Below are 11,732 nucleotides of genomic sequence, written 5' to 3' on the forward strand. Positions count from 1 at the left end.
GAAAGTACATATTGAGTAAATATATGACAGGTGTTGGCATGAAGTAAAATGAGTGAAAGATTCACAGGTATAGAATAATTAAATTAACTCAATGACTTTGATGTTTGTACATGAAACACAGATAATTACTCAATGTTGTTTTAAGAGATTAACAGTTCTAGAGACATGGCACTCTGTCTCTTTGTAATAACATATTAAAAGTCTGAAAAGTGTCACTCAAAATTAAACAAAATTTAAGATTCGTCAAACTCATCGTGAGATAAAAAATATAACAAACATATGAAATTAAAAGCAAAGTCCAAAATAAAATTTGTTCTTTAGAAACGGTGAATTTTTCACTGTGATAGATACCTTAATGTTTGGCCAGATGATGCAGTTTTAGAGGTGTGCATTTCTTGTTTGGTTATAGAATTTTCCTTGTAAAATGACTGATACATCAACATGCTAAAAAATATATACAAGATGATTCTAGTAGTTTTAAGGAGATATAGCCTTTACATTAAAATATATTGGAATAATTCTTTTTAGTACATTTATTTTAAAAAAAAAATTCTATGGTCCATTTCTTAGAAGAAAAAAGAAAACTCTATTTCATTTCTCTTTCGTAGCTTGGATCTGAAAGCAATAACTCAGTATGCAGTGACAGTGGAGTTGATGCAAGAACTGAAAAAGTACCTGAAATATGAGTATATTAAAGCAAACGAAAATGTTCTCAAGTATTTTTGTGTAATGTAATTGATAAAAAGTACTTCTGAATGAAACTATATTATTTGTATATTACCAATTTTTCTTCAATATTCTTGATAATGGTAAGAGTACTTCTTATAGAGCAACTTAGAAGCCCTATTAACCACCCCTGTCCTCATAAGCACCCCTTGGTCTTGATTATTGGTTAACTTATATGTAAAGTATTTTTAAAAGTGAAATAATATCAGAACTACCTTATCATTATGTATTTCTGATAAAGAAAGCTACTTAATACAAAATTTGTTTTTTTTCCTCTCATTTCTCAGTGGAAAAATGAATCTTAAGCATTATTTGGGAGGATTATCTTACTTAGACGAAACTTCTTAAGTCTATTGGTCTATTTGTGGTTCTCTGTAATTTCTTTCAAGTTTTACAAAAATACCCCTCACTTTTAGCAATTTTCTAAACTCAAGGGGGTATATGTGATAAAGTACACAAAACTCACAAATAGCAGAAGCTTAAAATATTATTCCAAATCACCAATTACAAGAGAAATTAAGTTTAACTGAGAGATTTTCTATTTCTTATGGTTTCAGGAAAATACCCAGTTACTGAAGAGAAAACGTGGTATTTCTGGATTACAACCCAAAGGAAAGGTTTGTTTCTTTTATGAATAAATAATTATTCACATTATAAGATAACTTGAAAATTAGAAGTCTGACATGCAATATCCATGTTAAATTTGTTTCATTTCTATCAGGAAAAAAAAACTAACATAGCTATTCATAGAGGTGAATTTGAAATATTATCTGTGCAACTTTGTGTAAACATTAAATGATAATAGAGAATAATTACTACCGATTTATTCATGTGTAAAAAAAAAAAAAAAAAAAAAAAAAAAAAAAAAAAAAAACAGTGCTGCACATCAAATGTGTTCCTAAGATAGGTTCGAAGTCAATAACTTTTTAAAAAAAATTGTAAACATGTATTTTTTTTTTTTTGCAGAGGAAAAGAAGTATTTCATTGCTTCGTCGACCTTCTGCCAATAGTCGAATTAATGCCATGAAGAAAAAAGTTTCAAAGGTATGTTTAACTTGAAAATAAACATGACATTCCAGACTTATTAAGTAATCAGGTGCTGTATAAACAAATCATAGAGTTGTTTTTTTGATACCTTTTTAAATTCAGCAAATATTTAACTGAAAATTTTTAATACTTATGTATGAGTTATTAGTATTACTGGAATATTACTGTTAGCTCACCTGCCTCAAGTGAGCTTTTATGATCACATTTTGTCCATCTGTCTGTAAATCTTTCACATTTTTTACTTTTCTCAAGAAGCACTTGGCCGTTTTAAACCAAACTTGGGAAAAGGGAAATTTAATTTGTAAAAACGAAGGGCCAAGTCTCTTCAAAAGGAAGGATAATCAAAATAGACAAAAATAGGGTGGGTTCATTAAAAAAATCTTTGTAAGAACCACGGGGCCTGGAAAGCTGATGTGTGGGCATCCTTAAGTAGTGTTGATTCCAAATTGTTCAAATCATGACCCCTTGGGGTTGAGCAGGGCCACAATGTGGAATCCAAGTGTTTTACTGAACCATAGAGGGTATATCATTGAAATTCTTCTTTGTAACTACCTGGCCAAAGAAGCTGCTACTTTAATAGTTTTGATCAGTGTAGATTTTTATTTAACCAAATTTTGAACCTTGAGGGGAAGGGTTGGGTTAAAATAAGTACTACAAAGGGTAAATATGGAAAAGGACAACATGGTCAAAGCTACTAAGGTGAGCGGTGTGACCTATTGGCCTCTTGTTAAAATATTCTTTCGATAAAAGATAGGTTTACTAAAAAATAACTGTAATATTTCAGGGACCGAAGAAGACTACAAAAGCAGCTGCAGAGGGTAAGAGGAAACCAGCCACTGCCTCCAGAAGGAAACCAGCCAACAATCCTTCGAAGAAACAGGCTCCTTCATCAAAAACAGTAAGCTGAAACATTTCATCACAACAAGGCAGTTTTTAGCTCAAGTGAGCTATTTTGATCACATTAAGTCATCCATCTGTCGGTCCGCTTGTCCATCCATCTGTATATTTCTCACATTTCAACTTCTTCTCCAATACCACTGGGCCAATTTAAACTAATCTTGCCAAAAAAAAAAATTTGGTGGGAGGATTCAAGTTTATCATATGAAGGAACACATATTCCTTTAAGGGGGGATGATTTAGAAATAGTAAAAATATTGGGGCATATTACAAAAATTGTCTTTTCAAGAACCACTGTGCCAGGAAAAATGAAACTTATTGGGAAGTATCCTCAAGTAGTGAAGATTCAAGTTTGTACAAACTATGACCCCCAAGGGCAGGACAGGGCCACAATGGCACAATGTTACTTCAAATGTGAAGGGCAATAAAGCTACAGGTAGTCAAAAAAATATGCCATCATCCTTAGTGTTGATTCAAGTTTGTTCAAATCATACCCTCTCCCTTTAAAGGTTTTGTTAGGATAACAGTTTAAACTTTTCAATAATACACTGGTTTCTGCTTTTTCAAAGCTCAGGTGAGCAATGTGCACATGGGCCTCTTGTTTACTTTTTATAATTACATAAAGTTAGGATTATATCTATTTCAAAGACCAACTGACATCATATAATTCAACATTAAGAATTTTTTTTTGAATTACCAGAAGTAAATGTCCTTCTGATATTTGAATATTTACTGATGTGATCATTAACTGATTTGATGTGATCACTTCTTTCAGTAGAAAAATTATATAGTTAAATTAAACTGTTTCAGGGAAGCAATGGGAGGACCATCCAAGTCCAGTTTGAGGGGTCTGGAGATCTGTCGACAGCAGCATCTATTCCAAATAGAGAACCAAGGTTCTTCAGCCATTTGACGGGGGACCAGCAGGACTTGGTGGTGATGCAAGAGGAGTTCTTTGGCCAGAACAAAATCTGCACTGCCTCACAAACTTGCGAAATCATCATCCTAGATCCAGAGGAAGCAGAGGAAGTGGGTCCACCAGAAATGTTGCAGAGGATATTGAAGAGGCAAGATGAACTCGAGAAGCTGGTTAGAGAGGTATTGTCTGAAGTCAGAAGGGGCCATACATAAGAGAGACAACAACTAACCCAGGATCTTGATCTTAGCCTACCTTCTCCTATTTCACCACTCTCCTCCTCATCATCCTTGTCATCGGGTGCCTCAAGTCCATCACCATTACCAACTCCAAGTCCAGCCTTTCTAAATTCACCAACTTCAACTCATGCAGTTAGCAGACCGTCAACACCCAGCAGCACACAGGCTTCCCTCAACCCTCACGGAACCAGCCCTCCATTATTTTCATCTGGTTCCTCAAGTCCTGCATCACCTTCACCAACTCCAAGTCCAGCCATTCTAAATTCACCAACTTCAACTCATGCAGTTAGCAGACCGTCAACACCCAGCAGCACACAGGCTTCCCTCAACCCTCATGGAACCAACTCTCCATTGTTGTCATCTGGTGCCTCAAGTCCTGCAACACCTTCAGCAAGTCTCAGTCCAGCTCTGTCCAACTCTCACACTCTGTCCAATCCTCCTGGATTTAGCGGAACACAGCCTTTGATGAACAACACTCAGCCTTCCTCCTTTGGAGCAGACTGTGGCAGCTTGCAGGTCCCATCCACCTCTCAGACTCAATCCAATCCTCCTGGATTTAGCGGAACACAGCCTTTGATGAACAACACTCAGCCTTCCTCCTTTGGAGCAGACTGTGGCAGCTTGCAGGTCCCATCCACCTCTCAGACTCAATCCAATCCTCCGGGATTCAGCGGAACCCAACCTTTGATGAACAACGCTCAGCCTTCCTCCTTTGGAGCAGACTGTGGCAACTGGCAGGTCCCATCCACTCAGACTCTATCCAATCCTCCGGGATTTAGCGGAACACAGCCTTTGATGAACAACGCTCAGCCTTCCTCCTTTGGAGCACACTGTGGCAACTGGCAGGTCCTATTCAACTCTCAGACTCTGTCCAATCCTCCGGGATTTAGGGGAACACAGCCTTTGATGAACAGCGCTCAGCCTCCCTCCATTGGAGCAGACTGTGGTAACTGGCAGGTCCCATCCACCTCTCAGGCTCTGTTCAATCCTCCTGGATTTAGCGGAACCCAGCCTCTGATGAACAACGCTCAGCCTGCCTCCTTTGGAGCAGACCTTGGCAACTGGCAGGTCTCATCCACCTCTCAGGCTCTGTCCAATCCTCCTGGATTTAGCGGAACCCAGCCTTTGATGAACAACGCTCAGCCTGCCTCCTTCGGAGCAGACTGTGGCAACTGGCAGGTCCCATCCACCTCTCAGACTCTGTCCAATCCTCCAGGATTTAGCGGAACACAGCCTTTGATAAACAACGCCCAGCCTTCCTCCTTTGGAGCAGACTGTGGCAACTGGCAGGTCCCATCCACCTCGCAGACTCTGTCCAATCCTCCAGGATTTAGCGGAACACAGCCTTTGATAAACAACGCCCAGCCTTCCTCCTTTGGAGCAGACTGTGGCAACTGGCAGGTCCAATCCACCTCGCAGACTCTGTCAAACCCATCGGGATTTAGCGGAACACAGCCTTTGATGAACAGCGTTCAGCCTTCCTCCTTTGGAGCACACTCTGGCAACTGGCAAGGGACTCCTAGTATACCAGCCTTTTCTAACAGTTTGGTATCCACAGCTGTACCTCCTGTGACAACCTGCCAGACACTGACAGAACCGAATAATCAAGCTCCAACAGATTATTTAGAAGACAACTTTTTTTCAAAAATTGAGGATATTCTCAAAGACATGAGATGTGCCAAATCCACCAACAACTCCACGCTAACCACTGGGTCCACCGACAACTCCCCGCCAACCACTGGGTCCACCAACAACTCATGGTCAACCACTGCGTCCACCAACAACTCACCGCCAACCACTGCGTCCACCAACAAGTCACCGCCAACCATTCCGTCCACCAACAACTCACTGCCAACCACTGCGTCCACCAACAAGTCACGGCCAACCATTCCGTCCACCAACAACTCACTGCCAACCACTGCGTCCACCAACAACTCCCCGCCAACCACTACGTATACCAACAACTCACCGCCAACCACTGCATCCACCAACAACTCACTGCCAACCATTCCGTCCACCAACAACTCACTGCCAACCACTGCGTCCACCAACAATTCACCGCCAACCATTCCGTCCACCAACAACTCACTGCCAACCACTGCGTCCACCAACAACTCATCGCCAACCACTGAGTCCACCAACAACTCACCGCCAACCACTGCGTCCACCAACAACTCACCGCCAACCACTGCCTCGACCAACAACTCACCGCCAACCACTGCGTCCACCGACAACTCACAGCCAACCACTGCTTCCACCAACAACTCACCGCCAACCACTGCGTCCACCAACAACTCCTTGCTGTCTGCTGCATTGGCTAACAACTCCCCACCATCTCCACTCACACCATCAGATAGCACCCAAACAACCCTTGTGATTCCTAGAAGATTGCCTACCCTTTCCCGAAGGTCAACAAGCGATCTCATTGAGATGGAATGTGAGGCAGGAACCAGAATGCTGGAGATTGATGGACCAGATAACATTCCAATCGGAAGGTACCATTTTTTCGTAAAAGACAGCATCCTACAGTCCCTGAAGGCCAACAGTAAAACCAGTGGAATTTTCCTTTGGAAACTCACAAAATCCTTATTCAAGGAAGAGGAACTCATGAACAAGAACTTTTATGGTGGGAAGGGAAAGTCAGCTTTATCTCCACGTAGACGACATTCGATGATCCATGCCTTTGTTGATGTCTACCAGACTAGGAGCAAAGTTGCACTTCACAAGGCAGTGAAGTCGGTTAACAATGGACTTTATAGTTTTAACCATTGCTAATGTGTTCTTTTTCATTGTGAATTTTGCCATTATGACTCAAAGTGTCACAAGAGACAAGTTCAAGCCATGTGAGACACTCACATAAATGTTATGATTACATTAAATCATTTTGGTAAATGTTGCTTGTACATATATTATAAATCATTGGTTTAATATTTCAATAGTGCATATAAAGTTTTATTTTGTTATACTTTAATAAATATATTATCATGAGAATGGGTTCTTTTCACTGTTTAGTTTGATTTGTACCAAGGAATCAATTTTATTCAATGAGATCAGTGCTAATGCGCAATGAAATTTTACAGATATACAAAAGTTCAAGTTGTCAGTACATCAAAAATATTAGGATCTTTTTAGATATTACCAAGAGATACAAAACATATGTTTGAGGATTACGTTGTCTGATCTTAATTAAAATAGGGTGCAAGATCCACTCACTACACTATTCACCAACATCTAATATCCCACAGAGTCATGTCAGAGGTCAAATTCTATCAACCAACCAACCAATGAGACTAGAAACTCATTGTACTATTGTAGAAGTAAATAAGTCAAGAGTTGTCTGAATTTGACCTCTGGCAGGACCTTGTATCTGATTTTGTTAGATGTAAGTGTAGCAAGTATGCGAGCAGATCTAATATCCAATTTTAATTAAACTGATTTCGTGATAAATAAGATTTACTTGTAAAAATATAAACGAATTAAATATTTGGAATATTCTGCATGTGTACTCTTTGGAATCATTAATATACACAATTTCCGTGGTTTTTCTTCTCTAAAATTGATATTTCAAAAGATCCTAAAATTTTCAAGAAATATGATCCTATGGTATCTTGGACAAATCCCTGGTAAGGTACCAGTACCAACATTTCAATGAAAAATTCTTACGAAAAATTATATGTTTTTGAGGAATGTGTTGTCTGACCTTAAATTGTCATGAAATAGGTCAATTTTCATGGAACTCAAACATGACAGATTAAATAGCAATTACTACAAAAAATCATGAGAGTAGTTGGATGCTTAAAAATTTCAAGGTCTTGGGGCCATACCGGTAATTATCATAAAAATTGGTCAAGTATCAAGAAACCCAAACTTTATCTTGTTGTCCTCAATATTTGTGACATTTCAAAAATCTTCATGAATAGCACTCGCACAAAACCAGATCCGCAATAAGCTCCTCTAATTTCTTTTCATAGTTACATGAATTAAGTAACTCCAATAGAGGTTTCCTACGATTAAATCTCTGTAAGAACAATAAAAATGAGAGAATCAGATTTAGGATCTTAGATTTTCAAACTTAAAGACATCAGTAAAAAGAGGTCAATAATCATCATGATCATGAGACTCTACCTTGTATATAGCAAACTATTAATCAGCTCTACTTTGTACATGTAAATGCATAGCATCATTGGGGAGGACATGCAAAATAAGAAACTTTTACTTGAAAATCTTGGCTGCTTAAAAAATATTCTATTATAGTATATTGTAATGGTTAGGGCCGTGGATATTGGCCTGGATAGCTCAGTGGGGAGAGCAACTGACTAGAGATGCAGGGGTCCCGGGTTCGATTCCCAGTCCAGCCATACATGTTCATTCACCTATACTCATACAGCCATTCACCTTTCCTGTTACAATATATTATACTAAATGGTGTATTTTTATTGAGAAATTATGTCTTTGAAGTTAAAGCATTTCTTGGTTAAAATTTGTAATTAAAAGGCTACAGGACCTTGTACCAATCAAAAGTTTTGAAGGAGTATTTTAAGGCCAAAAAAATCTGTTCCCTACCTACCTACCCCTTTTTTTGGTCATGGTACAGAAGTATATTTTCTTTATGTCATAGTAATTTCAGCAACATCATTTGCAATAAAAAAAAAAAGGAAAGGAATGTGGGTTTTTTTTATTTTAATATTTTCTTTTATGATAGTCTACTTGAGAACAAGTCAAAACTGAGAGTATCATTTGAAAAAAAAATCATAAGCTTTACTGGTCCCCAACCAAGATTTAGATAGAAATGTGTCCATTAAGCAGGCCATGGTCTGGGACATGATGGACATACCGTTTTCATCTGAATTCTGATCATCAGCGACACATGTACCTAATTACACTATTTAAAATAAATATAATTTGTACCCCATATAATTGTCAGATCCATTGTGTGAGTTCCTATTTTAGCTAATCAAATTCATAATTCCAACATCAAATGTGATTATCCATGTTAAATATTTGTTAAGGATACTTGTACATGCAAAAATTAAGTTTTAGCAGTTTCTGCAGGAAGTGAACACAATATAATATTCTGTCTGTACAGTACTCAAAATAAATAAGGTGTATTTCAATTACCCCCCCCCCCCCCAAAAAAAAAAAAATTGCAGTGCCCTGAGTGGGTTTGCATTCCAATGTGTAAACCAGTTAATGGGTTAAATTGACAAGACATTTATACACCTCTGCCAGTTTAAGAAAATTTCATTAATGAAAAACATATGCAAATCTTTATTATGCAAAACATCTGAGACATTTTATCATCTTTATCTAAAGAAAAATATAGATATCTTTCAAGATTGCATATATAAGGCCAAAAGAAAATATACTCTTGTTTCCTGTCTCCTGACCAAAAAAATTAGGGTAGGTAGGAAAAAAAAATATTTTGAGAAAAAATTTTATTTTAAAAACTCAATGAATAACAAGAAAATGATATGTTAACAGATTACAAAGCAAGTTTGTTAATAAAGATTTATAAAGTAGTAGTATTTTAGGAAAATAGTCACCCAAACAATGAAAATGTAATAAAAACTTTTAGGGTCGGGGGGTAAAATGTAGGGTAGGTCGAGTGACAGGAAACAAGAGTATTTTTTTATTTTGGCCTAACAACTATATACCACTCTGCCTAAAAGATATTATTTTTCAAGAATAATAATAATAATAAAAACAATCTTTGCAAGGAATAACAAAACATTTTTTGTGGGGAAAAAAAAATAAATAAAAAATTATCTGAAACATACAATTGTACATGTACAGCTATCCTACAAAGAATTCAATAATTTGTTCTCCAACTCTGCAATGTGTTATTAAATGATGAATGTATTATCAAGATAATGAAGAGAACATTTTTATACATGTATGAGCTTAATTTTATCCCTGAGTTGATGCATGCATTCAGTAACATGATGAAGTCTATCACATGGGTAATAAATATTGTTTGTTGTTTGCTTACTATCTTGATTCATACATTGAATTAAAAATGTCTTTATCTGTTACTAAATATGAAAGTTCAAAGTATCAGCATGATCAGATTTACTCAACAAAAATGCTTCAACGTAATTTCCAGTAATATTCCTGTAAACAGATGCATGCACAGATACCGAACATAATTCATAAATGTCATATAGCACAGGTACACATAATCCAGATATGACACAAGTTCACCTATAATTCAGTCGGTTGATGTTTTTAGGCACAGTCAGTTCAAAACTTTGTAGGTCCCCCACTGTTCAGAATTACATGCGGAATGACTTTATGGATATGGTCGATGAACTTGGCACATTTCACTACATCTAAGCTTTCCCAGAAGTTCTTGATTCCATTTACAAGTTCATCTTTGGTTCGTGGCTTCACAGTGTTCTGGAGATGAAACTTCATGGCGGCCCACACATTCTCAATGGGATTGAGGTCAGGAGAGGAGGCTGGAGTATCCATAACAAACTTCAGAATGTTCTTCCCCGTCATCCATTCTTTTGTAGACTTACTGCAATGCTTACTGTCATTATCCTGAAAAAAGGAAGGAGAGCATAAATTCAAGTGACAAACTATATAACCAGTAGATTATTTCAAATTTTCATATTAAACAGTTTTGTATGAAAACTTCAGGGGCTACTTTTGCCATAAAGTGCAATAGTCACTAGCTTACTTTGGAATGTCAAATGTACAAAGTTGCCAAATTAATCAATTTTGTTGGGTCACTTTCAAACTTGTCCAATTATGCCCAAATTTTGAATATGAACTTTGATTATTTTCATGACCTGTTGGGTCATGGCTAACACTTTTCACTTCATTTTTTATCAAACAGCCTACACTCTTCCATCTTTGCTCTATTGACCCTGTTGCCCCTTCATTTTACCTCCATGCCTTTAATGTTTTGTGGTAGATATTTTAATCATCCAAAAAAATACAATATTTTCTGTATATTTTATAGCAATATGTCTACTATTTAATGTGTTGCACACAGTAAACATCTGTGGGAGACGATCTCTTTTTTTTTTTATATCAAAAGAAAATCACAGAAGGCTATCTTATGGAGCTATTATAAACCATATTAACAATATGTATGACTGTGCAGCATTCATACTCAAATTTACATCATTTACATGTACCTGGTAAAGGCGGAATCCTTCTGGGAAGACTTTGTCAGTAAATGGCAGTAAGTTGTCCTCCAGAATCTTCTGGTAAATGATGGAATCCATCACGCCAGTGAAGATACAAATGTGGGTCCTACCACGATATGATATTCCTCCCCACACATTCACCTACAAGGAGAATTCAAGTTTTTATCAAAAATATACCATTGTATTAAGGGGCTGAACTTAGGTACAATAAATTTTGCAAGTTTTTTCTTTATTTGTATGTAAATATGCACCTTGAATGCTATGCAAGAATGGTAATAATGTGTTGATATGTATTCAACTTCTTATAAAAGTAAATCAGTAGTAAAATAAGAAAATTTTTTGGAACCATGACAGCCTTAATACACACTGTTAACACTATAGATACCTTGTATGAATGTTTTGGTTTTGGTCTCTTTGAGGTCTGGCAATCCAATGTAGGGGAGCCGCTACTGAAGTGAAGTAGCCCATTGGCACTCATTTCCACTCTCGTCTCATCCGTAAAGACAACGTCTTCAAACTTTTCTTTACTTCTGAGGGCTCGTAGGGACCACAACAATCTAGCCTAGAACAGTATAAATGGAAATTATTCATAAAATTCATGTTACTGCACCTAAAGCATATTTTTTTAAATCCGTCGGTTGTGTAGGCAAAGCATGCTAGTAAAAAATTTGTAGGGACCCATAAGTTTTAGGCAAACATCAGTCAGACCAAATTCAAGTTATAGTTTGTTTGGAATCAGCCACCCACCTT

At 37.2% G+C, this 11,732-nt stretch overlaps 1 protein-coding gene and 1 long non-coding RNA gene across 2 annotated transcripts; both read left to right on the top strand.

Annotated features, from left to right (window-relative positions):
• Window positions 1-346: 346 nt before the first annotated feature.
• On the top strand, window positions 347-1,759 carry LOC134259459 (uncharacterized). The gene is made up of 4 exons (XR_009990362.1): window positions 347-384; window positions 609-671; window positions 1,284-1,343; window positions 1,693-1,759. It is a non-coding gene; the product is annotated as an uncharacterized LOC134259459 (long non-coding RNA).
• A 680-nt stretch (window positions 1,760-2,439) lies between these two features.
• On the top strand, window positions 2,440-6,785 carry LOC134259464 (mucin-2-like). Its single transcript, XM_062742041.1, has 4 exons — window positions 2,440-2,472; window positions 2,558-2,671; window positions 3,481-3,759; window positions 3,805-6,785. Exons 1-4 carry the CDS (start codon window positions 2,440-2,442, stop codon window positions 6,598-6,600), a joined length of 3,222 nt encoding a protein of 1,073 aa, XP_062598025.1. The 3' UTR covers window positions 6,601-6,785.
• Window positions 6,786-11,732: the final 4,947 nt, after the last annotated feature.

The sequence above is a fragment of the Saccostrea cucullata genome, unplaced genomic scaffold (genome assembly GCF_032062105.1).
Source record: "Saccostrea cucullata isolate Sc308-1 unplaced genomic scaffold, CSIRO_AGI_Scuc_v1 ctg1537, whole genome shotgun sequence".
NCBI classification, from domain to species: Eukaryota; Metazoa; Mollusca; class Bivalvia; order Ostreida; family Ostreidae; genus Saccostrea; species Saccostrea cuccullata.

Excerpts from the sequence above, each read along its gene's own strand:
- LOC134259464 (XM_062742041.1), top strand. The coding sequence starts at position 2,440 with ATGGAAAAGGACAACATGGTCAAAGCTACTAAG. Across the intron at positions 2,672-3,480 it reads AGGCTCCTTCATCAAAAACA|GGAAGCAATGGGAGGACCAT; the intron begins GTAAGCTGAAAC and ends AAACTGTTTCAG. Across the intron at positions 3,760-3,804 it reads AAGATGAACTCGAGAAGCTG|AGACAACAACTAACCCAGGA; the intron begins GTTAGAGAGGTA and ends CATACATAAGAG.